This window comes from Peromyscus leucopus, chromosome 17 (assembly GCF_004664715.2).
Source record: "Peromyscus leucopus breed LL Stock chromosome 17, UCI_PerLeu_2.1, whole genome shotgun sequence".
Taxonomy (NCBI): Eukaryota; Metazoa; Chordata; class Mammalia; order Rodentia; family Cricetidae; genus Peromyscus; species Peromyscus leucopus.
In genome coordinates this window covers 10,614,614-10,642,249 of record NC_051077.1, presented here as the reverse complement: position 1 = coordinate 10,642,249, position 27,636 = coordinate 10,614,614, and the positions used below count along the sequence as shown (strand labels likewise).

The following is a 27,636-nucleotide window of genomic DNA, read 5'->3' as shown; positions in this document are numbered from 1 at the left end:
TCCACCATATTCACTGAGGCAGGTTCTCTCAGTCAAACCCAGAGTTTTGCTGCTGCGGCCAGGTGAGCTAGCCAGCTTGCTGTGGGATCCCCATGTCTCCACCTTTGGAGGCTAGAATTACACCCAACATTTATGTGGGTTCCGGGGGAGTCAAGCTCTGGTCCTCATGTTTGGGCGGCTAGCTCTTAAACATCGAGCCGTCTCCCTAGCTACCAAAATCTCAATTTTAGTTACAGTTATCCCTTAATATCCGAGAGAAACTGGTCCTATGACCCCCCCAGGATACCGAAACACATGGATGCTCAAGTTTCTTATGTGAAATGGTATGGGATTACACGGAACCCACACACACCCTCGTTCATACTTTAGGTCGCCCAGAGACTAATTCCCAGTAGGACGGAAATGGTGTGTAAATGGTTGCTGTACTGCACTGTGTAGGAAACAGCAAGAAATATGTGCACATGTTCAGTGTAGCTACCATTTACTTGCTCCATAGGTAGTAGAAGCCATGGGTTTGGAAACCATGATTATGAAGGCCCGAAGACTCCAAAGGCCAACTATAACTCTGGTTTTATTTACATTATCTTGTTCCCTGTCAGTTTCCCCTCTAGAACATTCCTACAGGCAGACATTTCTCTGATTTCTTCACTCCTTTCTTTCTTCTTTTTTGCTTTTTTGAGACAGGGTTTCTCTGTGCAGCCCTGGCTGTCCTGGAACTTGCTTTGTAGACCAGGCTGGCTTCGAACTCACAGAGATCCACCTGCCTCTGTCTCCCAAGTGCTAGGATTAAAGGTATATGCCCCCACCGCCCGGCCTTCTTCACTGCCTTCTTATAGGAACCTGGCACATGGTAAATGCTCAGTAAATATGGGTAAGTGAGTGAGTGAATGAAAGGTACCCGTCCACATTGGATGGTCACACAGCCAGGAAATGATGTAACCGGGTCAGAGCCCACCGTCAGCGAGCCCCCTGCTCTAACAGCAGCGGCCAGCAGACAGGAAGTGCTGACGAGCTACCTGCTGAGTGATTGGCCTCACAGGTACTGTGCACAGGCATCTCACCGTGACCCTCACAAGCTCGGTCCATCCATGCCTTCCCACGAATCAAAGGACTTCTTTAGGAAGTGAAATGAATGAGTTGCCATCTCCTCTTGCAAACACTTTTCCTCCCACAGTATGGTGGTCTATACTGAGGACCCCAGGGATGGCTGGTGGCGGCTTCAGGACAGTGGGAAGAGGAGGAGGACACGGTTGCTCTCTGGCCTGGCCAGATCTGAGCTCCTTGGGTGGGTACTGCCTGCTAGACCCACACGAGCCACTTTTGGGAGGATGTATAAAGCAAAGTGACATGAACAGAGAAAAGGCCTCTACACCAGTGCAGGGAGGGACACTCAGCATGCCTGCATTTCCTCTGCCAGCTCGGAGCCTTTGTCTTAGCATAGTGCTGGCGTTGGTGTCTCAGATACATGGGAGTACTCTGTGGCATCAGGAACCCAAAAGCACTGAGCCCCAGCACCATGGTGTGGCCACACGTCCATCAGTGCATCTCCTAGGCACACATGTCCCGAATCCTCTCTGTGCTTCTCCTGCTGGGAACAACTGGCGGGAAACTGACCTTTGCGGGTCACAGCTCTTTTCTGATGGCTGGTGGCTTCAGGGGCATTCATATGCATCTGCCACAGGGCATTTAGAATGCAGGCGAGCAGCAGTACCCAAGCCTTCTGCCTGTGCCCAGCACCCGGAATAGTCAGACCCAAAGCCCAGGAAGACAGAAGGGGCCCGTAGACCAGCCCTTACCTGGCCTGGCTCGTGTCCAGCACCTGCCTCACTGTGGGTGAGTCTGTGATTCGGGCGTGAACTCGCTGCTGGCCTGAAACAAGAGACACCTCAGCCTCCGTGTCCTGCTCTGTGCCTGAGACCTCCTGCCTCTTCTTTTCTGACCTCTGACCTTCCTCCTGACCTAGCAAATCAGCCAGGCCATTTGTGGCATCTGAATCCACTGTGTCGTCCTCCACCAGGTCCTGAGAGCCCAGCTCCGGGCCCTGCGGTTCCTCTGAGAGTGCCCCCTCCAACTTCCACTCTTGCGTGGCGTCAGAGTCCTCGGCCTTGCTGCACTCCAGAGAGGAGTCCTCAGCAGTGACCAGGGAGGGGGTGAGGCCCGCAGACCACACCTGCATGTCAGACATCTCCAGCATGGTGTCATGCTCCGTGGCCGCCAGGGGGATGGCGTCTATGACAGCCACTTCGTTCCAGTACTGGTCTGCACACAGTGGAGAGGGGAGCGCGTAGTGCAGGGAGGCGGGGGACAGCAGCTCGTCCTGCAGCGAGGAGTAACCTGGAAGGGCAGACAGAGGGCAACATGCTCCAGAAGCGATTTTTGGTCACACACACGCTCACGTGCAGGACCACACACACTTACACACACAGGCACGGCCACAGAGAGGCATGCACATTCAGGGCAGGGACTTTCCAAGCTCCAAGTCCAAAGCTCAGGCCTTGTGGCTAATGCCGGGGCCACCCTGGCAAGAGAAACAAGGCTCTGAGCTGGATGGGGGAGGGGGGCAGCCAAGGGGTGAGGGTAGAGAAGGGGGCTCCTTTGCTGGAGGGCAAAGAAACATGATTGAGATTCGTTCTTATCCAGCTCTGAGCACTAGATAAAGAAGGCTTTATCCAAAGGACTTGTGCTCCGATCTGTCCTGATCGATCAGATGAAAGCCCCAGTCTCCGCGGCTGGCGGAGTAAAGGATGATCTTTCTTTGCTCAGTCTTTCGAGTCCTGTTAGGAATGTACCTTGGGCGGGGAGAGTGCAGCCCACCCAGGATCAGGGTCAGTAACAAGGCTGCCCTGGAGGGGTCTGACAGGGTACACTGAACATCCACAGACCTCAGTGCGGTGGTCAAGTGGGAAACAGGCTTCTGGATTGGCATGAAGTGACTTTTCCTCAAGGTGCATATTGGTTCCACAAACTCTGAATGATCTACAGTGGCACAGGTGAGAGTTCTAAGGGGTTAAAAATGGCGCAAGGTCAGAGGGCACCATGGGTCCAGCACACCTGCCCGCCGCCGGTGCTTCATCCACAGGCCCTGAGCCTATCTATCCACCCAGCTCTGGTTCCGCAGGGACCCAGCACAGCCTGGAATCTGCAGCCTGCTCCCATACCTGCTCCTTGCTTTGGAAATAAGCTCTAGACAGTGTCTGGCTGGCTTGGACCTCAGCTCCCTGGTGTTGAGATGTGACTATGAATGGACTGAGAAGTACGCCTGCAGGCAGGGGGATGAATTTATGTGTTGGGTGGCGATCGGTGTTCTGTCAGAGGTGCGTCAGCCCTCGCACCTCCAGGAGTCACAGAGAGGTCCCTTTTGTTCCCAGGAGAGCAGGTGCCAGTCTACAGACAAGCTTTTCTATCTGGCACGGTGTGTCTGAGGAGCCAGGGAACTGGCATGTGCCTACAGGGAAAGATCCAGGGGAAAACAAAGGAGTGTGTGTGTGTGTGTGTGTGTGTGTGTGTGTGTGTGTGTGTGTGTAAACAGGGAGGGGCTATGTTGTTTCTAGGGACCTTCTATTATCTAGTTCTCCAAGCTTTATGCCCAAACCCTTCAATCAGCCAGCCCCTTCCCAGTCCCCACAATCCCTAAACCAGGCCTTTACGTTCATACTCAGATCTTCATTCTTACTCTTTTCAGCCTGGCTTGCTTCCTTGCTCTCAGCTCTGGGCACCGGCTGGCTCTCCCATGGCCTCTGCATCTAACAGCACTGTCTACACTCATCCTCATTCCTCCACATACTCAGCCAAAACACATCCGCCAATGTCCGATTCCATGCCAGGCACTGTGCTAAAGGACACACACACACACACACACACACACACACATACACACACACACACACACACACACACACACACACGCAGATTCAATTCAGGTTCTCTTTTTCAACACTGCTTGTAGTGTGGGTCTCCTGGTAAATGCTTTCAGCTTGTACACATCTGGAAGAATTTTTATTTTTGCTTTAATTGAGTTGCTATTTTTTTTTTTTGAGACAGGGTCTCATCACGTACATGGCTGACTTGAAATTTGCTATCTAAATCAAGCTGTGCCGAGACTTGCGGCTCCCTTTCTGCCTCTCCCTCCTGAATGCTAAGATTGCAGGCATGCTAGTTTCCCTGGGATGCTCTTTACTATATAGCCCAGGTTGGCTTCCAACTTGCTATGCAGCTCATGTTGGCTTTGAACTTTCCTCTTCCTCCTCTTCTTCTAAGATAGAGACTCAACCACGTAGCCCTGGCTGGCCTGGCACTCGCTACATAGATAGACCAGGCTGGCCTTAAACACACAGAGACCTGCCTGCCACTGTCTCTTCGGGGCTGGGATTAAAGACATTGCTGCTACTAATACTTTTTCCTCTTCCTCCTCCCTATCCCCGTTTTCCTTCCTTTTACCCCCCTCCTCTGTCCTCTCTGTCGCCACTGGGAGCAACCCCAAGTCTCACATATTCTAGGTAAGCATTCCATGGCGGGGCATGCTCCAAGCCCTGTCTGCTCTTTCTTTGAAGAAAGAGCTTAACTTTGAAGTACAATGGTGTTTTACTTCAAACTCATCAGTTTCTTGCTTATACTCTTTCCCATGAGTCTATCATCCTTATTTTGGTTCCCTTGTACTGAGTTCCCTTCCATGCTCACTTCTGACCAGTTTGCTTATTGTATACCTCAATATAATTGCTAAAATGCTTCCTGTATGTGGAGTTCATGATACTTCTTATACCAATGTATTTATAATTTCCATCAAGTTCAGAATACTTTCAGCACATATATGTACATCTACATACATATATATGTACACACACATACACACATGCTTTTGGAATTGTCCCAAAGATCACTGATGGTTTTGATATCTTTTCTTGTCTTCCTGTATTTCAGTTTGGAGTGCGTCTGCCGACAGAGTGAGTCTCTGTGCAGCTAGGCAAATGCTCTGCTGCTGAGTGTCGCCTGGAACACTGTGTTGAATACAGTCACAGCTTTTCCAACTGTCCCGCCATCTTTGTCTGTCTGTCCCAGTCCCTCCTTTTTTTCCCATTACTGATTCCATTTTCCTGCTTCTGGGATCTGGCCCTCTCTAACTAGCTGCCAGACACCGTGAACTTGACCTTTTGAGTGTTGGATATTTTCGTAGCCCTGGACATCCTTGGTGGCTGTCCTGTTAAGCGGTTTATTTGGAAAGCAGTTTGATCCCATTGCATTTTGCTTTCAGGATTTCTTAAGCAGGTCTTATGCATTGCTCAAGCTCGGGTTACTTATTCTCATTTTCTGAAGCTTGATCCTTCTTTCTGTAACGAATGTCTGAACGGCCAGGCTAGCCATTGGGAATATCTGATCAATACTCAGCTGAAGCATGTAGGTGACCTTCCAAAGGACTCTAGTGTTCTGACTCTCTCTGTGTTCTTTTGAGACAGATTTTCTCAGTGTAGCCCTGGCTGTCCTAGAACTCTCTTTGTAGACCAGCCTGGCCTCAAACTCACAGAGATCCACCTGCCTCTGCCTCCCAAGTGCTGGGGTTAAAGGCGTGGATCACCACCGCTCGGCTGCTTTCTGATTCTTGTTAGATGTCTCCTTCCTGGCCTGCTATCTCTGCAAGTATAGCTGCTTTGGATTCCATGACCTCAGCAGCCTCTCCTTAACCCAGGGCGACCACCTGGGTTTCCTTAGAAATGCTGTTAACGCTGAATCTGGGCCTCAGAGAACTCTCTTCATTTGTGTCTCATGGACCGCCGACTCTCGCTTCCTCACGTCTAAGGTCTTGCCAACTGCTGTCTCATCGAGGGCTTTCCAGTTTGGGGCAGCATCATTGAGAAGGGGTGTGTGTCTAATCCCTATGACTTGGCCAGAAGTGGTGTACATCATAAACACATTGTCATATACAGCCCTTCTGTCACCCTTGGGAATCTCATCAGTATTTCAGGGTGGAGCTCTTCTGTCCCCCAAACATCCGAGGCTCTGGGACTCATCTGTAACCCTTCCAGCTTGAAGCTTCCACGTTGTTCATTTGAGTGGAAATTTCATCTAAATTAGGTGGGAGTGGAGAAGACATATGTATAATTTCTGTTCATTGTCACCCCTGGTGACTGCCTCCAGGATGTTTTCCATTTTTAGAGGACCCGACCCACCCACTCAGACTTCGATCCGAGGATCTCAGCAACTACGGAACTGACATGGGTGGGTATCACTGTTAGTGTGGTGCCATGGTCACTGAGGCCTATGTACCCTCATGGGGATGTCTCACTAGGTCAAGGGTAGGAAAGACCTTGGGAAGATCGACTTCAGTCCTACCTAAGTTTCAGAAGTGCTCATCATTCTAGGACTCTTGCAGCTCTGTTCCACTTGGGTCACCAGCCCATCCTCCAGTCTAAAGGCCTTGTACTTGACCTTGGGAAGATCAGGAAGTAGTCACATACATAAGGCTTGCAGCAGAGTAAGTCAGGGGCCAGCCTGTCTGCCGCCTTCCTTCCTTCCTTCCTTCCTTCCTTCCTTCCTTCCTTCCTTCCTTCCTTCCTTCCTTCTTTCTTTCTATAAAACACATAGGGATTTCTTCCAAAACCACTGTGCCGGTCTCTGCAGGGCAAGGAGCAGGTTCTCATGGTGGGAAGAGGACCCTACTCCACTTGCCAGTGTTGAGTGGGTTCCTCAGGGCCACAATGACCGAGTCCTCTCTCAGTAATATCTGTGCCTATATTTCTTTGCGTTGACTTCTTGAGTTGAGAGGAGGGTGGGCCTCTCTCCATAGCAGGTCCTTGTTGACGTTGGCATGAACTACTTCGGGCCTTGTCAGTCTTGGGGACCTGGGTCACCATCTCCTCCTTCACATTTTCCAGCACCAGGTTGCATGGCTTGTCAAGGGTTTCACCCGGCCCAGGAGTTTCCTGTTGTGGCTGTTGATGGGCACTTTCAGGTTGCTGACCGACTATGTGAGCACAGAGAGTGGCCCCCGTGCTAAGTGCTCCTCCCCCACTTTCCACGGCTCCTCTGGCGTCATCTCATTCTTGGGTCTGTCGAGGAGGCTCTTGGGGGAGGTTTTGCCTGCAGATCATGCCTGCCTGGGGCTTCTTGAGTAGACTGAGAGCTGGGTGGGACTCCAGGTGGCCTTTCTTCCTAGCAGGTTACTGTCCTGGGTCTATACTAACCCAAATGCAGTGATCATCCTCGCAGTTCAGTGCTCGTAGTCAATAAAAGGTGGGGACAGGTAACCTGGCCCCAAACAGGAGTCATGCTTCACTAGCTGTATCATTAAACACTGATATAAATAAGTGCATTTTGCATTTTGTCCAACTAGACATCTCATCAAGATAGACGGAGCTGGTGGGTATGAGATGCCTACTTTTTCTTTCCATATAAGAAATGTCTCATGGGGTTATTTTTGTTTTGTTTTTTAATAGGCATTTTTTTTCTCTGTGCTTAGTCCATGGACCTGTGTGGTCCCCTCTTATGTAGGAAAACTGGCCTTTGGGCCAAATTTCCTTTCCCACAACAGTGCAGGTCAGGAAAAGCCGTGATGGGAAAAACATGGCTCTCAAATAAGGACCCCACTCCCTGCCCCGCCCCTGCCCCTTTTCCGTAGACGCTGCCCTGAGTCCCTGTGACTTCAGGTGGAGACCAGCAGAGGACTGAGGTAAAACAACTCAAAAACTGAGGGGACTGTGACCATCGTAACGTGTAGGGCGTGACTGGCACCAGGACAGGTGCCGTGTGTCCTCCTCGTCAGAGGACACCCAGAGATGGTCCAGGAGGCTGGTGCCTCTTCCTCCCTGCACTTCTGATCATGTCTGACTGGAAGGACAAATGCGAGACAGTCGTTCTGAGACAGGGAGGAGGGAGCAACATTATATTCCAACCAATCCTGATGCCGAGGAGGCAGGGAGGATCAGGCCAAGGATCAAGGTATGATTTTGGCCCCCAACTGAGGGCATCATGCCTACAGGGGCCAGAGTCGAGGCTCATCTGGAGATCTGGGGGCTTTTAGGTACAGGAGGTTGGCACACTGCACAGAGAAGCCATTAAAGTCAGCAAAGCAGGAGGAGAGGCCTTTGAGGATGATGTCATTCTTTTGCTCAAATGCCACCACACAAAACCCGATGGTCCTTCTGACAGTCTCTAGGGTCGGCTTCCTGGTGCCCCTTAGGCCTCCCGCCTTCTCTCGCTCTACCTCCTACTGCCCTAGTTCTTCTGGTTCCTCACTATCTGTGAATCCACCAGGCACACCACCCTTCTGAAATGTTCTTTCCTTCTTGTTTACATATGGCTCATTCCCTCATCTTCTTTGTGCCTTTGTTCAAATGCAACTCTCCTACCACGCTACTCGGTCCCTTTATTCTAGCCTATGTACCCCCATATCCTTATGAGGCCATATCACACATAACACGGCATATATTCTCACGCATATTATCCATGGGCTCATAACACAAGGAAGATTTCACAAAGGCAGAGTTTTGTTTTGTTTTCTTGGCCGAGAACTAACTTCGCTCCCCTGCCTAGAATGGTGCCTAACATGTAGCTGATGCTTGAAAAAAACATGTGCCAACTGGGCTAGCCCATGGCAACAGAGCCCTATCATCAGACACAGAACACACAGAGACTCGGTCCCACTCATGGACTTGGGACTGCTGACGTATTAACACTCTTTTGGTCCGACTGGAGCCAACTGTCAGTCCTCCAGACCCAGGAACTCCTAAGGGTCTGCTAGTCCTGCGAATGCTAACTTAATTTAGGGCATAAACATAACCTGTGGATTTAACTTGATCGAAACAGCACGGGGGATACTGAGAAGCCCATGCCATCCAACAAGGATCCAGTGTCTCGTCCTTTGTATTTCCCAAAGCTTACAGATTTTCTCAGCTGCCCTTCTTTTTCCTTCTGCGAAGGGGGAGCTGGCCTACTTAGGAGCTCCCCATAGGGCTCCAACCAGGTTCCTAGAGGGCAGCTACGATCCCCACAGCTGTAGATCGCTGTTCTGGAACCCTCTGGACCTGAAGAGTGAGTGGAGCATACACATCAGCAGCCACCACAAGGTAACACAGACAATACGCCATGCACACGCAACAGATGCCCATGGGGACAGCCATGAGATGCATGGGGTGGGGCTGGGGGCTAGGGGTCCTCCGTGACATGCACTTGTGAAATCTGACGGCTCTGGACCCTTGGCCGGGTGGAGACAGTGGAGAACAGGAAGAACAAAGGAGTGAGGAGTCAGGATGAGGTCAGAGGCGGAGAGAGGAGACAGGAGACAGGACATGATCAGTAGATGAGCCCCACACCTGACGGGGCTAGATAGCATGTTTCAGGAGACACAAGACATGAGAGAGGAGAGAGAGAGAGAACGGGAGAGGTTTGGCATGCACCGGCCCCACCTGACTGAAGGAGGCCCCTGTGTCCAGCCTAGTCTAGAACTCACCTGCCCCTGGTGGTACTCCCTGCTCCCTGATAGCACCACAAGCTGTGACTTGGGTGCTCTTGTGTTCAACGTGTACATGGGCTAGGGACAGCCTTGAAAACTACCAGCTTGGGGAGCCCTGCTATCCCCGCATAGCTGTCCATAGTGAGGTAGGGACACCACAAGAAGACGCACCCCACAGTTGACAAGAGTTTCAAAGTTAGTAAAGCAGCTTGGAATCTAACCCAATGTCTAAAGACAAGGAGACGTCTCTGCCCTGTGAGCACCAGCAGGCAGGCAGGGCCTACGGCGCAGGCTTCTGGGCCCCCACCATGGGCTGAGGTAGAAGTGGGGCCCCACTCGTGTCCACCGGCCAGAGAGAGAGGGCACGAAGAGAAAGGCCTTGGGACCCCCAGGCTCTGCTCCTTCATGGCAATGCCTGCCTCCATGGCCGCTCTGGGCAGAGGGCAGGTCTTAGACACAGCTCAGTGGCAAAGGTCAGGGCCTCCTGGGGTGGGTCACACTGGGACTCCCTGCCATGCTGAACCATCCTGAAGAGTGCGGGGAAACAGATGAGATGGGGGAAAAAGGGAGAGAGTATGACAAGAAAGAGAGACCGGGCTCGAGAAGACACCCTTAGTCCCGAGGGTTCACAGTGGGATGTTAAACACCATCAACTGATCCCCTGAGACCCTGGGCCAGAGCCTCCCTGTCCCTTGCTCCCTAATCACTGAATATGCTGCAGACAGGGACATGAGAGGACCCATGCCTTGTGAAACAGAAAGCTTGGAGATTCTAGGGCAAGGGCCTAGGTAACTTCTTCCCAGACTCAAATCCTTTCTTGCCATGCCAGGCCGCTCTGGGACCTTGGTTCTGGGGGCTGGTGGTGAGGGCCTGGGTACTGTTCCACATGTGGGCACGGAGGCAGGCAGCCCTGGGGGAGGATGCCCCCCTGCACAGGTGGGTGCCAGCTGTCTCTCTCACTTGCCTCTGCTCTCCCTGGTAGCAGGAGCTCATCACCGACAACCCTCCCAGGAGGGAGAGATGGTTGAGGGGAAATGGAGTGTCATGGGAAGGGGGCCATTGTTGCTGGTGCTGGAAGGCAGGGCCCCAGCTCAGCTCGGTCTCACGGGACACTCACCATTCATCTGGGAGGGTGACAATGAGTAGTCCCGGTCCCCGTGCCGCCGGTCTGGTTTGAGGTTGCGGCTCTGCCGGCCGGAGCCCTCCAGCATGTTAACGATCTCGCTTCTGTCGATGTTCCGCAGGGCTGCGTACAGATTCTCCACTGTTGGGACAGAAGAGAGGAGGTGCTTGAGGAGCAAACCCACGCCATTCTAGAGAGCCAGGCTCGCTGTGCAGGCCTAGCAGACACGGGTCAGGAGGAAGTCTGGGGAAGAGAAACAGTTCCTGTTCGTGGATAACATCTTTTTATACAACAGGTCTACAAAAAAAAACTAAGAGTGGCCCGTTGTGGTTCGGCTTTTTTTGGTTTTGTTTCTTTCAATGCTGGGGATGGAGCCCTGCTGTGGGACGTCTTTCTGGATGCTGTGAATATGTGTTGCTCTGATTGGTTGATAAGTAAAGCTGCACTGGCCTATGGCAGGGAAGGATGGAGCCAGGCGGGAAAATCCAAGAGAGACAGTAAGAGAAGAAAGGAGAGTGGGGAAGACGTTGCCAGCCACTGCCAGGAGAAGCAAGATGTCAAAGTACCGGTAAGCCACAAGCCATGTGGCAAAGTACAGATTTATAGAAATGGGTTAATTTATGATGTAAGAGCTAGGTGGCGAGAAGCCTGAGCCATTAGGCCATACAGTTTGAAAATTATATATATATATATATATATATATATATATATATATATATATATGCCTCTGTGTGTTTATTTGAGATCAAGCAGGAAGTGGGTGGGAGAGATTGGTCCAACTACAGGGCCCCGGCGGGACACAGGAAATCTTCCAACTACAGAGCCCATGGCCTCGTGCATGCTTGGCAAGTGTTCTGGCGCTGCTGAGCACAAGCCAGATGCTTAGTGACCAATGTGAAGTATCTAAAGGTAGGTGTGTGTGTGTGTGTGTGTGTGTGTGTGTGTGTGTATGTGTGTGTGTGTATTTGTGTGACAGATGTAGGTGTGTGTGATAGCTATAGGTGTGTGTGTGTGTATTTGTGTGACAGATGTAGGTGTGTGATAGCTATAGGTGTGTGTGTGTGTGTGTGTGTGTGTGTGTGTGAGAGAGAGAGAGAGAGAGAGAGAGAGAGAGAGAGAGAGAGAGAGAGAGAGAGAGCGCTGTAATAGCAATGAGAAAATAAGGCGGGAGACTGTCCCTTTGAAGTCCTGGTCTACATCAGAGGATGTAAGAAGTGGATAGAAGCATCCAGCTCCTGCATAGGGCAGGATTTGGAGGAGTTGCTGAAAAACAGAGTGAGACAAGTCTTTCCCAGGCAAGAGGGGGGTTCCTAAGAGAACAAGAGCAGAAGCAGACTGGGGTAGGCCCACCTGACTGCTCTGAGACCACAGAACTCATTCGGTTGAGAAATTCAATAGGAGTTCTTTGAAAACAAGAGTCTTACATCCTGTAACATGTGATTCTCAGGGGTCCAGGGCAATTTCCCCCCCTTCCTTCTGAGAATGGGAAAGGTTGAGGGCAGGAGCCATTGGTAATGTGATCTGGTAGGGTTGCCTAGGAGACCTCAAGACTATGAGAAGTGACGGAGATGGGAAAGCCCAGGCCCGCAGCAGGACTGGACTCTGAAAGAAGGGCTCTGGTGAGGGCAGCTCTCTAGCCAGACAGTGGGCTGAATGGTACTGACTCTTCGCATTTTCGCCTTCTCGGGCCACCCAGAGGGTCAGCAAGGCTGCGCTCTGCTCCAACAAGGAGTTGGGGTTTTCTACGCGGATCCGGTTGATGTCCTCCACCGTGAACTGCAGCTCCCGGGCCAGCTCTGCAGGCAAAGAACCAAGAGCCAGTATGAGTGCCAAGTTTATCACAGTCCCCATTAAATCCGGGGTTCCTTCCCACCAGGAGAGATTTGGTGCGGAACACGTATCTGCCTCCGTGTGTGCCTAGTGAATGGGGCAGGGAAACAGGCATCAAATGAGTGAGTGATGAGTGAATGAAGACATTTCCTTTCTTCTTTTCCAACTTCACTGGGGAGTGATGAGACAAGCTAGTCCCCAGACTTCGAAGGCGCCATAGCTCAGGTCACCTGCAGCTTTGCACAGGTGGCCACTGGCTGTCCTCCAAGAAGTAGAGGATAGGGAAGATTCCCCGTGCTTACGACAGAACTTCCCTCTGTTACTTTTACTGTGACTGCTCACAGGTGTTTAGAAGGGGAATACATCAGAGTACTTTATGTATGAGGAAGACTGGTAACTACAGGTCAGAACATGACTATACAACACACCACACACACACACACACACACACACACAAACACACAAACATACACCACATATAAGGACACAGACCATATACTTGTATGCAAATGTGCACATGTCCAGCATACATACACATGTGTTTATATTCATGGACATGTATAGACACAGTACACCTTTCACACACACACACACACACACACACACACACACACACACACACACACACACACACCCCAAGCAGGAATAGAAATAGCCTAAAGAACAGATAGTTCCCAAATTCTGAATTCCTGCCACACAGCTTTTCAGGAAGTTCCCACTGTGGTGTCTGAGTCATCTAAAGCACTGTGCCGGGTGAGTGCACACAGGACGGTCATCCCCATAAAGATTATAGCAGAGGGTGGCGAGAGAGAACACGTCAGTTTACAGAGCCCGAGGTTACATCAACATGTGGAGCATTTTCCTCTGCCTACCTGCTTCCCTTCAAATCCTGTCTGCCCTGCTGTAGCCAGGAAGTACCATAGGCTCCGCTATAGCCAGAGGCAAAAGGTGCAACATCTGGAGAAGACCTGGCCTTTTCCCCTTCTCCCACAGCAAGCTGCCTCCGAGAAGGTACTGAGTAGCACTGAGAAGGCAGTGGACACCGCCACAAGATATACGTATATACGTATATTACATATATATGTGTGTATGTGTATATATGTATATGTATGTATACACGCACACACATATATCATTTGTCTGTGTGTTTGTGTTTATTTGTTTCATTTTCTGTGTTCTGTTACTAGCTACCAACCTGCTTTATTAAGGTGGATCTTCACAATCCCAGTGATAAAACAAGGTAAACCAGTACACCCAAAGGCAGCTTACAACGTCAAGCGTTGGTGGTGTTAGATATAAAATCTGATGTTTATTTTCAAAGGTGTCTCAAGCCAGCTTAGGTCCAGCTCATCTGCAGATGAACAGGAAACACTGGACCCTTGCTAATGCCCGCTAGCCTAGCTATTCCCCCACCACACGAACTAGCGGTGGAGAGTAGAAACTTAGTAGTAGCCGAGTCTGCCTGTGAGGCCATGCACCTATGAATCTTTGAAATACACAGAATTTAAATGTAGAGATGAACCCAGACACAGTTTCTGCTGAGAAACATTCAAACATAAACAACAGTGGGAGAGATATGATTATTACAGAAGGCTCACGGCTTAGGATTTATAAACGCTTTTCTGCGCTCAACCAGCGCTCCTGATGGCCTAGGCTGATGCTCAACTTGGCAAGGTCGTAAGATGAAGGTCTGTTTCCCTGGAGTCTCTGCTACTCTTGCTATAAAAGTAAGGATAACTGTTTCTCACAATGCTTCCAGGGGAAGTAGACGAACATGGCGGGGGTGGGGGGGGAGGCAGGAGGCTCACTGCTCTCCACAGTTGCCCAGTGGCATTGTTTATAAAATGGGCCATCACAGACTCAAAGCACAATGGATGATGAAGCTGGACGCACTTCATCCCCGGTCACCCAGGAGGAAGGATCATGGGGGTTAGGTAGATCTGGTTTTTTTTTCCTCTGTCCAAATTCCATAACTCACCTGCCCAGCTGAGGCCGAGGTGCTCGGTGATGACCGCCATCTTCATATCAACACGGTCTGTGTCACTGGTAAAACCTGGGAAGATGCATTGGATTGCAGTTAGCCGCGGGCGCAGGTCGCAACACAGATGAGGTGGGTGTCTGGCCCTTACAAAAGGGTGCCCAGGTAAACACAGGCCCTTCAGATCACACTGTCAGGTAGAGACCTAAGGGGAAGGCTTTGCCTGCTGCAGATAAAATAGGATGAGTTGACACTGGGACAGAGTCCTTGATAAGGACATCCTTGACAGATTGCCTTGATGGGAATGTATCTGCACTCTTATAAGAGCAAGCATATTGGGGTGCTAGGCGAGGGGCTCCTACCCAGCCGGGACTCGCTGAGAAGGCTGTATCGAAGGGTCAGGGGCGTCAGTGTCCTCCTCCTGTCTTCTGCTCCACCGCCCTGCAGAAGACAGAGAAAGGTTGCAATGGATTTTGGACGCACTCTGTCTTAGAGAAGCCGATGCAAGCTCTCGTGTTTTGGTGGTCCATGGCCTGACAGATAAAACACGTGGTATGAGTTGGGAGTGGAAGGAGGTTCGTGGTACGTAAATACTTCATTAATAATATCAAGAATGGCAGACCCAGGTAGCCTTTACTGTGTGAGTTGCTCCATTTTATACTGGGAGCCACCTATGAGGCAGGTAGGTACAACTTCTTCTTTAAAAAAAAAAAACATTTTTAAAAGATTTATTTTATTCATTATATATAGTGTTCTGTTTGCATGCATGCTTGCAGGCCAGAAGAAGGCGCAAGATCTCATTACAGATGGTTGTGAGTCACCATGTGGTTGCTGGAAATTGAACTCAGGACCTCTGGAAGAACAATCAGTGCTCTTAACCTCTGAGCCATCTCTCCAACCCCTGGGTAAAACTTCTAGTTCACTAGTGGGGAAACTGAGGCACAGAGAGAAACTTGCACAAGATCACCCGGTAGAGACAGATTTTGAATTTAAGCTCGTTTTTTTCTTTCTGGATTCTCTTCCACTTGATGACTCATTGCTGACTCACACTGGCCTAAGGTTTAACACTAGGGCCTCTTTGTTCTAGGCACTGGAAACCCCACTTGAGAGAGAAGTAGGTTGACTCTCATCCTCAGAAGGAAAAGAGAAATTGAGTCACGTAGCTGAAGGTGACCTTGTTTCTCTTCTAGGTGACCACAGAAGGCCAATGACTCAGAAGCACAATAGCCCTGACTGAAACCTGGAGACATTCTGAAGGTGGAGTCGCTCCAAAGGTCCAAGCGACACCATGATGCTCTCACAGGGATCAAAAAGAGGCCATTGGTCAAGACTCCTTGGCTGAGCATGGAAACCTGGGTTTTGACAGTGGCAGGGGACACCAGGTGTTTGAGAGGAAAGACAGGCGAATAAATGGAAACGAGACTTGACAACTTCTGTCGATGAGTAAGTGACCTTGGGGCAAGTCCCCCCTCAGCTGTAAGCCTCAGACGCCTCAAGAGCATCAGGGGTCGGGGGGTGAGGGGTGGGGAGTGGATCTGTCCTCCACATTCTAGGGAGGCTGGCTCCATGTGAACAGTCCTATCAGTACCTGACCCTGACATTGGCTCCTCACATCACGTAACCAGGCTTTTCGGACGTTCCAGGGCAAGCTTTCTCTGCCTAGCCACAAAGTAAATGCCCATAGCAGAGCAAGAGCCCCGAGGAGCCTGGAAATTGAAGCTGGTGCTTCAGAACACAGGAAGGAGCCCTTTGGACGGATGCGTGTTCTGGGGGCTTCTAAGGGAAATTGGCGGTGGCAGCTCACCTTGGTACAGGGGGGCATGGTGATATTCAAGTGGCAGAGGATGTGCTGGGTGTCCTCGTATTTCATTGCCTTTCGAAGGAACGACAAGAACCCTCCTGGCTCGCGACTGCTGTCCCTCACCTAGATTCAATTACACACAGGGAGCTTTATCAGGGCCCTGGATGCCTCCAGGCTGGTGTCCTCCAGGGGTTCCTGCCTCCCAAACTCCTAGACCAAGAGAACAGGGTGGCCAGAGGAGGCCAGCAACCTTCACAGGGATGGCCAAGCGGTTCTCTCGAAACGATTGGAAGTGGAAGCTTCGCTGTTGGGTTGCTTTCTTGACAGGCACCAAGTTCCCAGAGAGTTCTGCAAACAGAGGCATCCCTTCCAGAACCTACAGGGAGAGAAAAGCATGCTGAGCTCGTATAGAAATGCCTGTAAGTTTCTGTGATTTCCCCTAACTGTCCCTCACACAGGGGGTGGCTTATGAGAAGCCTCGCTGTTCTTTTAGGGAAAAGTGTCATAAATGGGCCATGCTCCCTTGGTGTAGACTTGTAATGAACATGTTGCCAAGAACTCAGCGGCCTGTCAGGACAGCAGAGCATGGCTCCTGAAAAAAAGCCCTGGTCTGTATTCTTAAGTCTATCTGAAGATGTTTTTGTTTGTGAGATGTGCTCAAAAGGCGACAAATACTTCTCACATACGAGGATTCCTTCTGTGTGCACAACAGCTTCAACTGAGATGTTCTCATGTTTAGATCTGACAGTTGGGGAAACTGAGTCCTGTAGACAGTAAGTACAATAAGCACTTTGACCAGTGAGTGCTAGGGCAGCATCAGAACCAGGCACGCCTAAGTCTTAGCCCTGTATTTCTGATACCAAACCACTAAGCCAGCTCTCCTGGGTGTTTTCTTTCTTTCTTTCTTTCTTTCTTTCTTTCTTTCTTTCTTTCTTTCTTTCTTTCTTTCTTTCTTTCTTTCTTTCTTTCTTTCTTTCTTTCTTTCTTTTTCTTTTCTTTTTTTTGATACAAGCCAGAGTCACGTGAGAGTAGGAAACCTCTATTAAGGAAAGCCTGTGGGCAAATCTGCAGGGCATTTTCTTGGTTGCTGATTGCCCAGCTCACTATGGGCAGTGCCAGTCCTGGGCAAGGTGGTCCTGGGTGGTATATAAAAGCAGGCTGAGCAAGCCATGAGGAGCAAGTCAGTAAGCGGCGTTCCTCCATGGCCTCTGCTTCAGTTCCTGCCTCTAAGCTCCTGACTGAGTTCTTGCTCTGACTTCCTTCCAAGATAGACTGTGATATAGTGATAAACTGTAAACTGAAATAAACCCTTTCCTCCCCAATGCTTTGGGTCATGGTGTTTAATCACAGCAATCGAAACTCTAAGACATCAGCTTTCCCAGGTAAGTCCAGCTAAGATTCCGAGGCCAGACCCTCAGACAGTCCCTAGCTCACTCTATAAACATGGGAGAGAATCTTGGGATGGTGATAAGTTCAAATGCTGTTCCCATCCTCTCTTATACTTATCCACATGGCCCCTGCTTTCCTAGATGCTACCCCACCCCAGGGTTGCTGGTAGAAGCAGGGAGTTTGAGTCAAATCCTATAGCTACGGTGTCTGCAGCTTGAGGGTGACTTTAACCCTCTCTCTCCCGGTCTTGGCTTTCCAGTGTGTGCACTGGGGTAACAAAGGTGCCCACAGCTAAGGGAGCCACGCCCTATCTTATGAGTAAGGTACTTTAAGAAAGAAGGATTTCATATGCCTGCGCGCGCATACGCAGGCACCCACAGAAACCAGAAGAGGGCACTGAACCTCTTGGAACTAGAGTTATAGGTGGTTGTGAGATGTCTGATATGGGTGCTGGATCTGAACTCAGGTCCTCTGCAAGAGCAGTAAGTGCTCCTCACTGTTGAACCAGCTCTCCAGCCTCACAAATTACTTTCAATTGTGCCAGATTCATACGAACTTCAGCAAGTGCCAATTCTTCTTCTTCTTTTTTTTTTTTTTTTTGGTTTTTCAAGACAGGGTTTCTTTGTGTAGCTTTGCGCCTTTCCTGGAACTCGCTTTGTAGACCAGGCTGGCCTTGAACTCACAGAGATCTGCCTGCCTCTGCTTCCTGAGTGCTGGGATTAAAGGCGTGCGCCACCACTGCCTGGCGCAAGTGCCAATTCTTATGCTACAAGTCCCTGAGATGCCTGAGGTGGTGACCCTCGTGTCTGTCATAACTTATCTAAGATGATGCTTGGGAGAGGAGCTGAAGCAATAAGGTCTAACGGTCCCTATGACTTCAGAGGGAGGACTCCTGGCCTGGCCTGGCCATCGTGTCCCAGAAGCCAGCCATGAAAGCCCCCTTATTAAACCCAGGGCTTTATTTCCTTGTGTGCAGCGGCTGTCATGAGGAGACCCGGAGCCACACCTCTATGTCCCTGCTCCGTGCCACCTCCACGAAGTTCTCGTGCTGCTCCAGGGTCTTGTCCACTTTGTCGTCCGTCATGCAGTAGCAGCGTAGCCGTCCTTCCCGGGGGTCATTCATCTTGGCAAAGATGACGAACTTGGCCATGTAGGGGACCGCGGTGAGCTCCTTGTACAGCAGGGTGGCGAAGTTTACAGCCTCCGCGGTCCGAGGGCAGTCTGACAGCCAAAACCTAAAAGGAGGCGGCGAGTGGCAAGCGTGGCCACGCAGCAGCGACTGCACCCTGTCTGGCGGGGGTGGGGGTGGGGGTGGGGTGGGTGGAGGGGGGGGAGCAGCAGAGAAGGAATCTCAAGCCTGGGAGAGCAGGCCGGGCCGCGGGGGTGGCTCCCTGCAGCCACCATGCTGGGCGAGGAAGGGCCGAGTCTCACCTGGCCGAGACATTGGTGGTAAAGTTGGCACACTCGTTGGCATACACAAGCTTGGTTGTTCCCGTTATATCTTCCCACTGGGCTTGGTCAGTCCCACCTACAACAGCAGCAGCAGGACAGGGCTGGGGGCTACTTTCCGTTCACAAGCATAAGCTTACCAAGGCGCTAGGGCAGAAGTGGTACCGCCTGGGTGACCCTTAGTCTGCAAAACCTGAGCACTCTATGCCCCCACGCTGTCCCGAGGACTTGTCCTCAGATCCTATGGACTTATACTCAGGTCGTTTTTCTCCCATCCCCTGGGGAAGCTGTAAGAGCCTAAGGTAGTTGCTGGCTTTATCTTTGCACCAGCCAGGGCGTGCCCCAAAACCAGCTGCTGCCAAGGAAGCGGGCCCCAGGAGCATCACTCACCGATGACGCTGCACAGTAGGCGCAGGCTGGTGGTGTCCCCCTCCCCACTGTCCCTGGGGTTGTCAGTCCAGGAGGGAGGCAGCAGGATTCGAAGCCCAATGGGACGGTGGAATTTCCGGCGCCTTGGCTCCACCGTGACAATGGGGCTGAACGTGGCCTGGTTCCCTAGGAGCTTGGTCACCAGCTCGTCTGGGACAGGCTGTGCCTGCCAAGTGACGAAGACGGAAGGCTCAGCCCCAGGCAAGTCAGATAGGGTCAGCCAGGTACCCTCAAAGTTCAGGTGAAGAGCTGACCCCACCTCTACCCCCCCACCCCATACACTTTGTGGGCCTGACCCCACGGCTTCGTGTCTTTCTGAACCTTTCCTTCCGTCTCCCATTTCCATGCTTTCCCTCAGCACTTTGGCCCACTTTGGGCCTCCTGTGGAATCCTCCCTAGGCCACGCAGCTGGCCACACAGCTGGCCACACTCAGTGGCCACACTGGGCTGTCTACTCTTCGGGAAACATCTGCTCACCCCCTCCCTCCCAGAGTTCCCCCAGCTCAGATTTCCCAGACCAAAGTGTGGGACTGTCCTGGGGGGTGGGGGGTCGAGTCTTTTCTAGAGCCTGGCTCCCATGTCGCCAGAGGAACTGGCAAGGAAGGGAACCCCGAGCCCATCACCTGCAGAGCCAGCTTCACTTTCTTGGTGACAGCGTTTTCGGGGAACGTTGCCTGTACCAGGGGCACCAGCCGGCTCTTCAGGGAGCCCCCTTCGGGACCGATGGTGTCGTAGTCCTGGCAGAGCCGGGACATGATCACGAAGTACAGGGGAAAGTCGGTGGTGATGATGCGGCACACGCGTTTCTTTTCCAGCTCCTCCAGGCTCCCCAGCTCTGGAACCACAAGTTGCCTCAGGAAAAGCTATGACTGTGGTTCTAGGGTCTCCACATCCCGGACACAGACCCTCCCGAGGAGCTGGGCAGGGAGGTGGCCTGGAAGGAGGAGTGTCTGGGCCCAGAGGCGCTGGGCATGGGTGGGGGGGGCACTATGTCCACCCACAGGTCCTGGGGATCCAGCACTTGGTCATAAGGACCATCTCCAGCCTCTCTTAGCCTCCCCAACCCCAGGCAGTGCTGACCGAGCACCCCGAGTGTGCAACCCCAGATCCCGTCTTCCCAGAACTCTCGGGCCCCTTCACCTTCGTCCATGCCGTTAAGGATCTGGTCCAGGTAGCTTTCTCCATAACGGCTCTTGTGCTCCTTCCACACAGATCCGTTTTCACTCCTCAGGACCACCAGTTCACGGTCCCCACGGCCATGCGAGGCGAAATGGGGGATCTCCACAATCACGGGGCTAAGGTAGAACATGGCGGAGGGTGTTCGAGGGGAGGCCCAGACGGCCGGCCACAAAGGGGACGGCAGCGAGCCCTGCTCACAGCCCGCAGGGAGAAGGGCCTATGGGCCAGGGCTGTGGAGGAACAGAGCTGCCCTGGACCACGGAGGCTGAAGCCTCCCAGTGTTCTTGGTGGACAGCAGAGCTCCAGTGACCAGAGAAGACTACCCGCATTTCACTCCTCTGGAGGGTCTTGGGGACCCCTCTGCGGGGAACACCTTCCAGATGAGCACTCTGGTATTTACCTAAATAAACCCAATGCCCCCCCAAATAGCCAATTTTTCCTCTATTCTCTTCCTTCGCATCCTAGCACTTCTGAGAGCAGTGGGCTCCTCTAGAGCCGTAAACTGCTCCATGGGCCTGAGAGGGCCGGGAAAGCCTGTTTGTCACCACAGCCATGAGATGGCGGGCGCTGCCTGGGTGGGGGGTGGGGGTGGGGGTCCTCCAGTCTCAGCTGAAGTGGTGGGGATTGATTGGAGACACTAGTGGCACACATTCCCCACGAGGATATCTCACCTAAGGAACTGGGCCCCCGTCGGTCCCAACGCAATGATCCTGCTGGCCAGGCCCTCTTCCTCACCCAGTGGGGGTGGTGTGTTCAGCTTCTGAGGCTTGACCAAGCGGCAGGTGATGCGTGTGGGCGCCGCGCATGTCCGCGGAGGGATCACCACCCTCAGGCCATTATGACGGCTCCCTCTCATGGATCCTCCCCGGGCATCAACCATGAAGCTCACCAGGAACCTAGACGCACAGGTAGATCAGGACAGGACTGGCTTCCTTCTCAAAGGCAGGAAAAGTGGGTCCCAGATTTGTGTAACACTCACCCTGTGTGGACGGGGCTGGCCACGGGGCTAATGTTGTCTGAGGTCTCTGTGGCTGGGCTACTGGGGATCAGGGAGTCCTCATCATACTCTTTAGATCCCTGCAGAGGAGAAAAAGGGCCTCCTGTCTCTTATCTCACCCCGAGGATACCCAAACATGTGCCCACGTCCTGCAGCACAGCTGGAAGAAACTGCTTCCGTGAAATGAACTCTGACCCCCAAAGGAACATGGCTTCCCCCTCGGGGTCTCTCCTTGCTAGCTGTCCTCTGCTTGGTGCATACACAGCTCACCCGTCCGCCCTTCTCTCTGCCGTTCTCCATGCTTTCCTCTCCAGAGCTGGTTCTAGGCTCTGCACCGTCACCTCAAGGCAACTTGCCCTGTTGGCACTGTGTGTGTGTGTGTGTGTGTGTGTGTGTGTGTGTCTGTGTGTCTGTGAGGTGAACCCATCAGCCTCTGCGGGGCTCTCCCATCGCGCCTTCACGCTTGGGTGGGTACGCTTAAGCAACGCGTATTTGCTGCGCTTTCTAGAAAACCTTCCAGGATTGCACAATCTCAGGGTTCCTTAACATCCCAGAGATGAAGCAGACAGCGTCGTAGGAGACAATTGTATATCTCACCATCCACTGCTCACAAGGGAGCCGTAGATGGGCTAAGTTAAACTGAGAGCCAAACGCTATTGATTGTACACAACTTCTGACTGGGTTTTTAACCTAAGCAAAGACTTGGAAATATGATTGCTCCTAACAAGGCTACTGCTAGGCAACACGTTACAAAGCGGCCCCTGGGTTTCTTTCCTGCTGTAGTAAGCCAGCGGCGCGGCTGCAGTTGTGTGGTTGTGTAGGGATGTCGGGGTTGTGTGAGGTGGTAAGAATGCCACGTGTATGTGTAGTAGAGCTTTAACAGTGTTGCGAATGTGTGGCTATATGCGTGGAAAGAGAATGGGCGGGCGTAAATGCAGGACAAGACTCACTCAGGTCCCCTGGGCTTGTTCCTGTTGCTTTGACAGCATCCAGGGACAGTGTCAGAGTGGTGCAAGTGTCCCATCGGATTATCTCTCAAATGTGCACCACCACCAATGCTGTATGGTGCTGATGCCCCAGTGTATTTTCAGACTCATATCCCTTTGTGGAGGAGGGAGGGGATTCAGCCCACCTCGGCTGTCAGGCCTGAGGGCAGACATGGCCAGCCTTCAACACCACATCAATTCTCTCATCTCTCTAGGAAATGTGCTTGCTCTGGAGGAAAGTGCCAATGGCCTAATCTTGAACCAGAAGAGATTAAACTATTTGAAATCATTCTCATCCTCCAGCTCTATCTACCTTTTTGGACGAATTCCAGTGGAAGGCTAGGAAGACCCAAACCAGGGTACGGTCATGAACAACGGTTACATCGACAACAGTGCCCTGACACCTTTCTGTCAGTGTTGGGTGCTGTGGGATGGTCTGTATGTCAAATTGTTCTGATTGGTCAATAAATAAAACACTGATTGGCCAGTGGCCAGGCAGGAAGTAGGTGGGACAAGGAGAGAGGAGAATTCTGGGAAGCGGAAGAAGGAGGCAGAGAGACACTGCAGCCACCACCATGACCAGCAACATGTGAAGACGCCGGTAAGCCACCAGTCACGTGGCAAGGTATAGATTTATAAAAATGGATTAATTTAAGATATAAAAACAGTTAGCAAGAAGCCTGCCACGGCCATACAGTTTATAAGTGATATAAGTGTCTGAGTGATTATTTTATAAGTGGATTGTGGGACTGCGGGGCTTGGGGAACCTGGAGAGAAGCCCTCCAGCAACAGTTGGGGTCTCTGGCTCCCATTATCAAATGAGGGAAGATGAGGAGAGGCACAGTTACCCCTTCTCAAGAGAGAGGAAGCTGATGTGCATCACAGGGGGAAGGCTTCCTTCCCGGTCCCACAACTGAACATGGCCTGAACATCTTCCTGCATATTATGATGATGTTTCTCATACTCGGAGCCCTCTGAGGCTCCTGGAACTCACAGCAGGCACAATGAGTATGCCAACCGTACTGGGCTCTACAGAACACAGGGAATCATGGGTTTGAAGGTGTGAGCCTCTCTACTTTAGCTCCGATTGTCCCCAGGTCATAGGAACACAATCATGGAATGTCCTCACTCTCTGCGAAGGGAAGAGACCAAGCGCTCCTTACCTGTTCCGGGTCTTCAGATCGGATGACCACAGTCTCAGGTGTGACACAAGGGATCCTTGGAATGGCTGGAGATTCCACCCTGTGAACCAGGAACATTAGACAATCAAAGAGCAGAATATTTGAAGCAGACCCCTCCGTCATTCCTGAGAGACCTAAGTGACAAACCTCAGTCCACCTGTAATGACCTGGCTTGCTCACGCCTCACCTCATCACATATGATAAAATGACTCTCTTATCCACAAACTGACCCATGTCCCCCGTGCACCTTGAACCGTCTCCTTCCCTAGGCACATCCCAGGCCTGGCTTTCCTCTACCTCTCTACTCTGAACCCTGGAGCTGCACCTGGATATCCACAGCACGATCCTCCCACCCACACTGAACCCATCTTACACTTGGTCTAGCTTCGGCACAAAATCCAACAGCTCTTTCTCCTCACCCACATCCCGGGAGTCCCGCCTCTCAGCCTTGGAGCCGACAAGTTCTTCACCTGAAAACCAGGAGCTCAAGTGAGTGGCAGACTGGAGACAAATCACTTTTTTTGTTCCTAACAAGCACTTTTCACAGCCCCCCTCTCAATGTCTACTCAAAAGCGGTGGGCAGTTTTGGGTTCTGATGCCCCAAGGGGCCTGTTAGCCATGGGAATTCCCAGGCCTGTTCTTCCAGCACTGGAGCCCAGGGTAGGCCAGTTTCGAGTCCCTCTGCCTGCCCCCAGCTTTGCAGGCTGGAAACCTACACAGCCAGAAAGAAGGTTTTTGTTTGATGAGTTCTCCATTACGCAATAGCTCCATAAAAAGAGTCACAGTTACAGATATTTCTCTTTCTTTCTTCCTTTCTTTCTTCCTTCCTTTCTTTCTTTCTTTCTTTCCTTCCTTCCTTCCTTCCTTCCTTCCTTCTTTCTTTCTTTCTTTCTTTCTTTCTTTTTCTTCCTTCCTTCTTTCCTTCTTTCCTTCCTTCCTTCCTTCCTTCCTTCCTTCCTTCCTTTCTTTCTTTCTTTCTTTCTTTCTTTCTTTCTTTCTTTCTTTCTTTCTTTCTTTTTTGAGACAGGGTTTCTCTGTGTAGCCCTGGCTGTCCTGGAACTTGCTTTGAAGACCAGGCTGGCCTTGAACTCAAGGATCCACCTGTTTCTGCCTCTTGAATGCTGGGATTAAAGGCATGAGCCACCACACCCAGCTTAGGTGACAGATATTTCTAGTCTGCCTTTACAGAGGAGTAAACAGCACTGTGCTGAATCCTATTCCCTCAAGGCTGTAGCATCCTTTTGTTATCAAAACCCCTTTATTTCCGTTATTATTTTTATACCTTAAGAACTCCTCATCCTGGAATGTTTATTTGTAATTCCAAATCTCATAAAGAGGATCTAGCTCCCTGCACCTAAATCAGCAACCTGCACCCCTCCCCCATCTTCTTGGCCTAACTGGAGCAGCAGCCTGGGCTCTGGGCCCCACATGCCTATCACCCTGCAGGAGGAGCCTGGCCCTGTGATCTGGAGCCGACAGGATGGAAGTGTAACTGTTCATGCAGGATGAGCACAGACAGGGTGGCATGGGCACAGATACAGAGGTGGTTTCATGGTGTGCATGTCCTGCTTAGTCAGCTCCGGGCCCTGCCTGGAGCCACGGAGGATGAGAAGCGGGCATGGGTTAGTGGAGGACTCGTGTGCTTATGGTGGGATGTGCTCTGGTGAGGAAGACCACAGCGAACAGAAAGCATTTCATACCCATTATAGTTATCTGAGCAGTTCCTGGAAGGCAAAGAAGAGCCAAGTTGAAGGGATGAGAGCATCAGGACCCAGTAAAGCGAGAGGCACGTCGCTAAGGGCGCATGTGCTGGAACTGTCTCGCTGACAGACATCCAACCTCTGAATTCCAGACAGAGGGGGCCAGAGAGCAAGCCCATCCCTGCTCTCCCGCCTGCATCCTCTCAATTCTGTGAGGAAGTAGGGCTTACTTGGGGAAGGGGGAAGGGAAAGATACCCTGGAGATCGGGAAGTGGAAACCTCAGTCCCCCAGTGACAACGAGAGACTCCAAACTTTCTGTCCACCACACTGTCCGAAGGGCAGCTGACCAGGATGCATCCATCCTCTTTTTAAACAGCCAGCCTTATCATTCGTGGAGGCTCCAGGAGAACAGCAGCCAGATGTTGCTGCAGCTGCTGCCAGCTCTCAGAGCTGCCTTGAGGCGACCCATCCATTCTAACTCCCACATAAAGATTTGAGATCTAAAATATTAACCTCTAAGTCCTCAATTTTTCCTTCACCTGGGATCCTCTGAAAAAGAGTTGTTCTGTCAATAGGCAATATTTGTAAGAAGCGGGTCTCCCTAGTTTCAATGTGTGCTTGTATGGGCAGCCTGGATCTGTTCTGAGGGACTCCAAGGGAAGCCTGAGAGGATGGAGCCTGAATTCATCACCAAAGGTTTTTACCTTCATCTTCAGACACATCCAGGATCTCATCCACCGTCTCAGGGTAGCTCATCCGATGCTTGTCGCTGACTAACTGGAAGGAGAAAGGGCAGAGGCTGGGACCCACACGGAACATGGTATCTTTGCTTCAGTTCAGCGGCTGCCCCGGAGGAGCAGCCAGGAAGGGAGATGGAAAGGTGTGCCGCCAGGCCTAGGAGGCATTTGATCTGGAAGCTGAAGCCTGGCGGGTACCATAATCAGGATAATGCCAGACCTCAGGCTGCCTGCCCGATTGCCTCACCCCTTCCCCAAGTCCCATCCAATTCTTTGGTCACTAGGTGGCAGTATTGTCCCACCTGTAGCTAGTCGTGCCTACCAGATGGGAGGCATTGGCTTTGGGCGGTAACCCTCAGGACCCAGGGCTGTAGCTGGAGTTGGGGCTGGGGTGCCTCAGGGGAGGGGCAGACGTACCACTGCACTGGTTTCATCCGTGACCACCTTGAGCACGTCTGTTACAGAGATATAGCCCAAACGCTTGGCTATTGCCAGAGGTGTGGTTCCGTTCTAGGACAGAGGAAAAGCAGACAGGGAGTCAGAGGAGAGAGTCTGCCTCTTGGACACAGACCAGGTTCGCTTGAATTCTTTAGAAGGGCCCAAGTGGACAGACTGGGCCTTGGAGCCAAGATCTGTGTCCAAGTATGTGACCCTGGAGGCCACAAAAAGATGAGAGAAGACAGGAAGGTGAGCAGGACACACTCTAAGCCCTGGGTGTTAAGTATATGGCCTTGACATGTGAACAGGGCCAAGTCTTCCAAAGCAGGCAAGCCCTGCTGGGAGGAGCCGGTTAGCAGCAGGGCAATGCTCCCATACCCCTCCTCAGCTGTCAGTAACTGCGTGTTATGATAGTTAACAGCAATCCTGAACCTTTCAGTTCACTAATTAGATCTTCCAGAATTCACAAATTCCCCAGATGGGATGGGGACACATTAATGTTTTGATCTTAAGAGAAAGGGTTAGGTGAGAACTGCAAGGCACTGAAGCCTTTATCTTTGAAGGTCCTTCTCTGCTTGCGGACTGTGCCCGGGGGCCCCACATGACGTCAGCCCAGCTGCGGTTACACCCTCAGCAAACATCTGCAGTCAAGGGTCCACAGCGTTCTGAGTTGGGAAGAGCCCTGCAGGTTAATCCTACCAACCCCACGGTCAGGACAGGAAATCCATCCTGAACCCCAATTGGCAAGGCTGCTAGGGATGTCCTCCAGGTCCAAAGCACTTAATTTTGCCTACTCATGCCATACTTCACGAAGGTAGCTTCAAACACAGCAGAAGGTGTCTCATCAGGAACAGTTAACAAGCCAGAGCAGAGGAGGCATGCTGTTGGTGAAGGTCCCTCTCCAGTGACCAAAAAGAGCCACATTCAAATGTCTGGAGTACACAAGGCAGCTACATTATGGTGCGTAGCTCTGCCC

The 27,636-nt window shown here is 51.6% G+C and overlaps 1 protein-coding gene across 15 annotated transcripts in view; it reads right to left on the bottom strand.

Annotated features, from left to right (window-relative positions):
• Positions 1-27,636, bottom strand: part of Ank1 (ankyrin 1) — a 189,442-nt gene that overhangs the window by 14,609 nt on the left and 147,197 nt on the right. For 7 of the 15 annotated variants that reach the window (XR_005093074.1, XM_028887805.2, XM_037211631.1 and 4 more), the window contains exons 21-39: positions 26,640-26,732; positions 26,190-26,262; positions 25,485-25,508; positions 24,158-24,254; positions 23,767-23,845; positions 21,600-21,697; positions 21,292-21,516; positions 20,582-20,736; positions 20,065-20,276; positions 19,403-19,607; positions 18,995-19,091; positions 18,570-18,798; positions 16,425-16,550; positions 16,178-16,297; positions 14,736-14,814; positions 14,374-14,448; positions 12,230-12,361; positions 10,560-10,706; positions 1,797-2,334 (exon numbers count right to left, since the gene is read on the bottom strand). Coding sequence is in view for 13 of the 15 variants with exons in the window: in XM_028887805.2 (XP_028743638.1) it covers positions 1,797-2,334; positions 10,560-10,706; positions 12,230-12,361; positions 14,374-14,448; positions 14,736-14,814; positions 16,178-16,297; positions 16,425-16,550; positions 18,570-18,798; positions 18,995-19,091; positions 19,403-19,607; positions 20,065-20,276; positions 20,582-20,736; positions 21,292-21,516; positions 21,600-21,697; positions 23,767-23,845; positions 24,158-24,254; positions 25,485-25,508; positions 26,190-26,262; positions 26,640-26,732 (2,804 nt within the window). In the remaining 2 variants the exon portion in view is untranslated. Of the gene's footprint in view, positions 1-1,796; positions 2,335-2,882; positions 3,000-10,559; positions 10,707-12,229; positions 12,362-14,373; positions 14,449-14,735; positions 14,815-16,177; positions 16,298-16,424; positions 16,551-18,569; positions 18,799-18,994; positions 19,092-19,402; positions 19,608-20,064; positions 20,277-20,581; positions 20,737-21,291; positions 21,517-21,599; positions 21,698-23,766; positions 23,846-24,157; positions 24,255-25,484; positions 25,509-26,189; positions 26,263-26,639; positions 26,733-27,636 lie in introns of those variants that run through there. The other 8 variants (XM_037211635.1, XM_028887809.2, XM_037211640.1 and 5 more) reach the window with 5 other exon arrangements.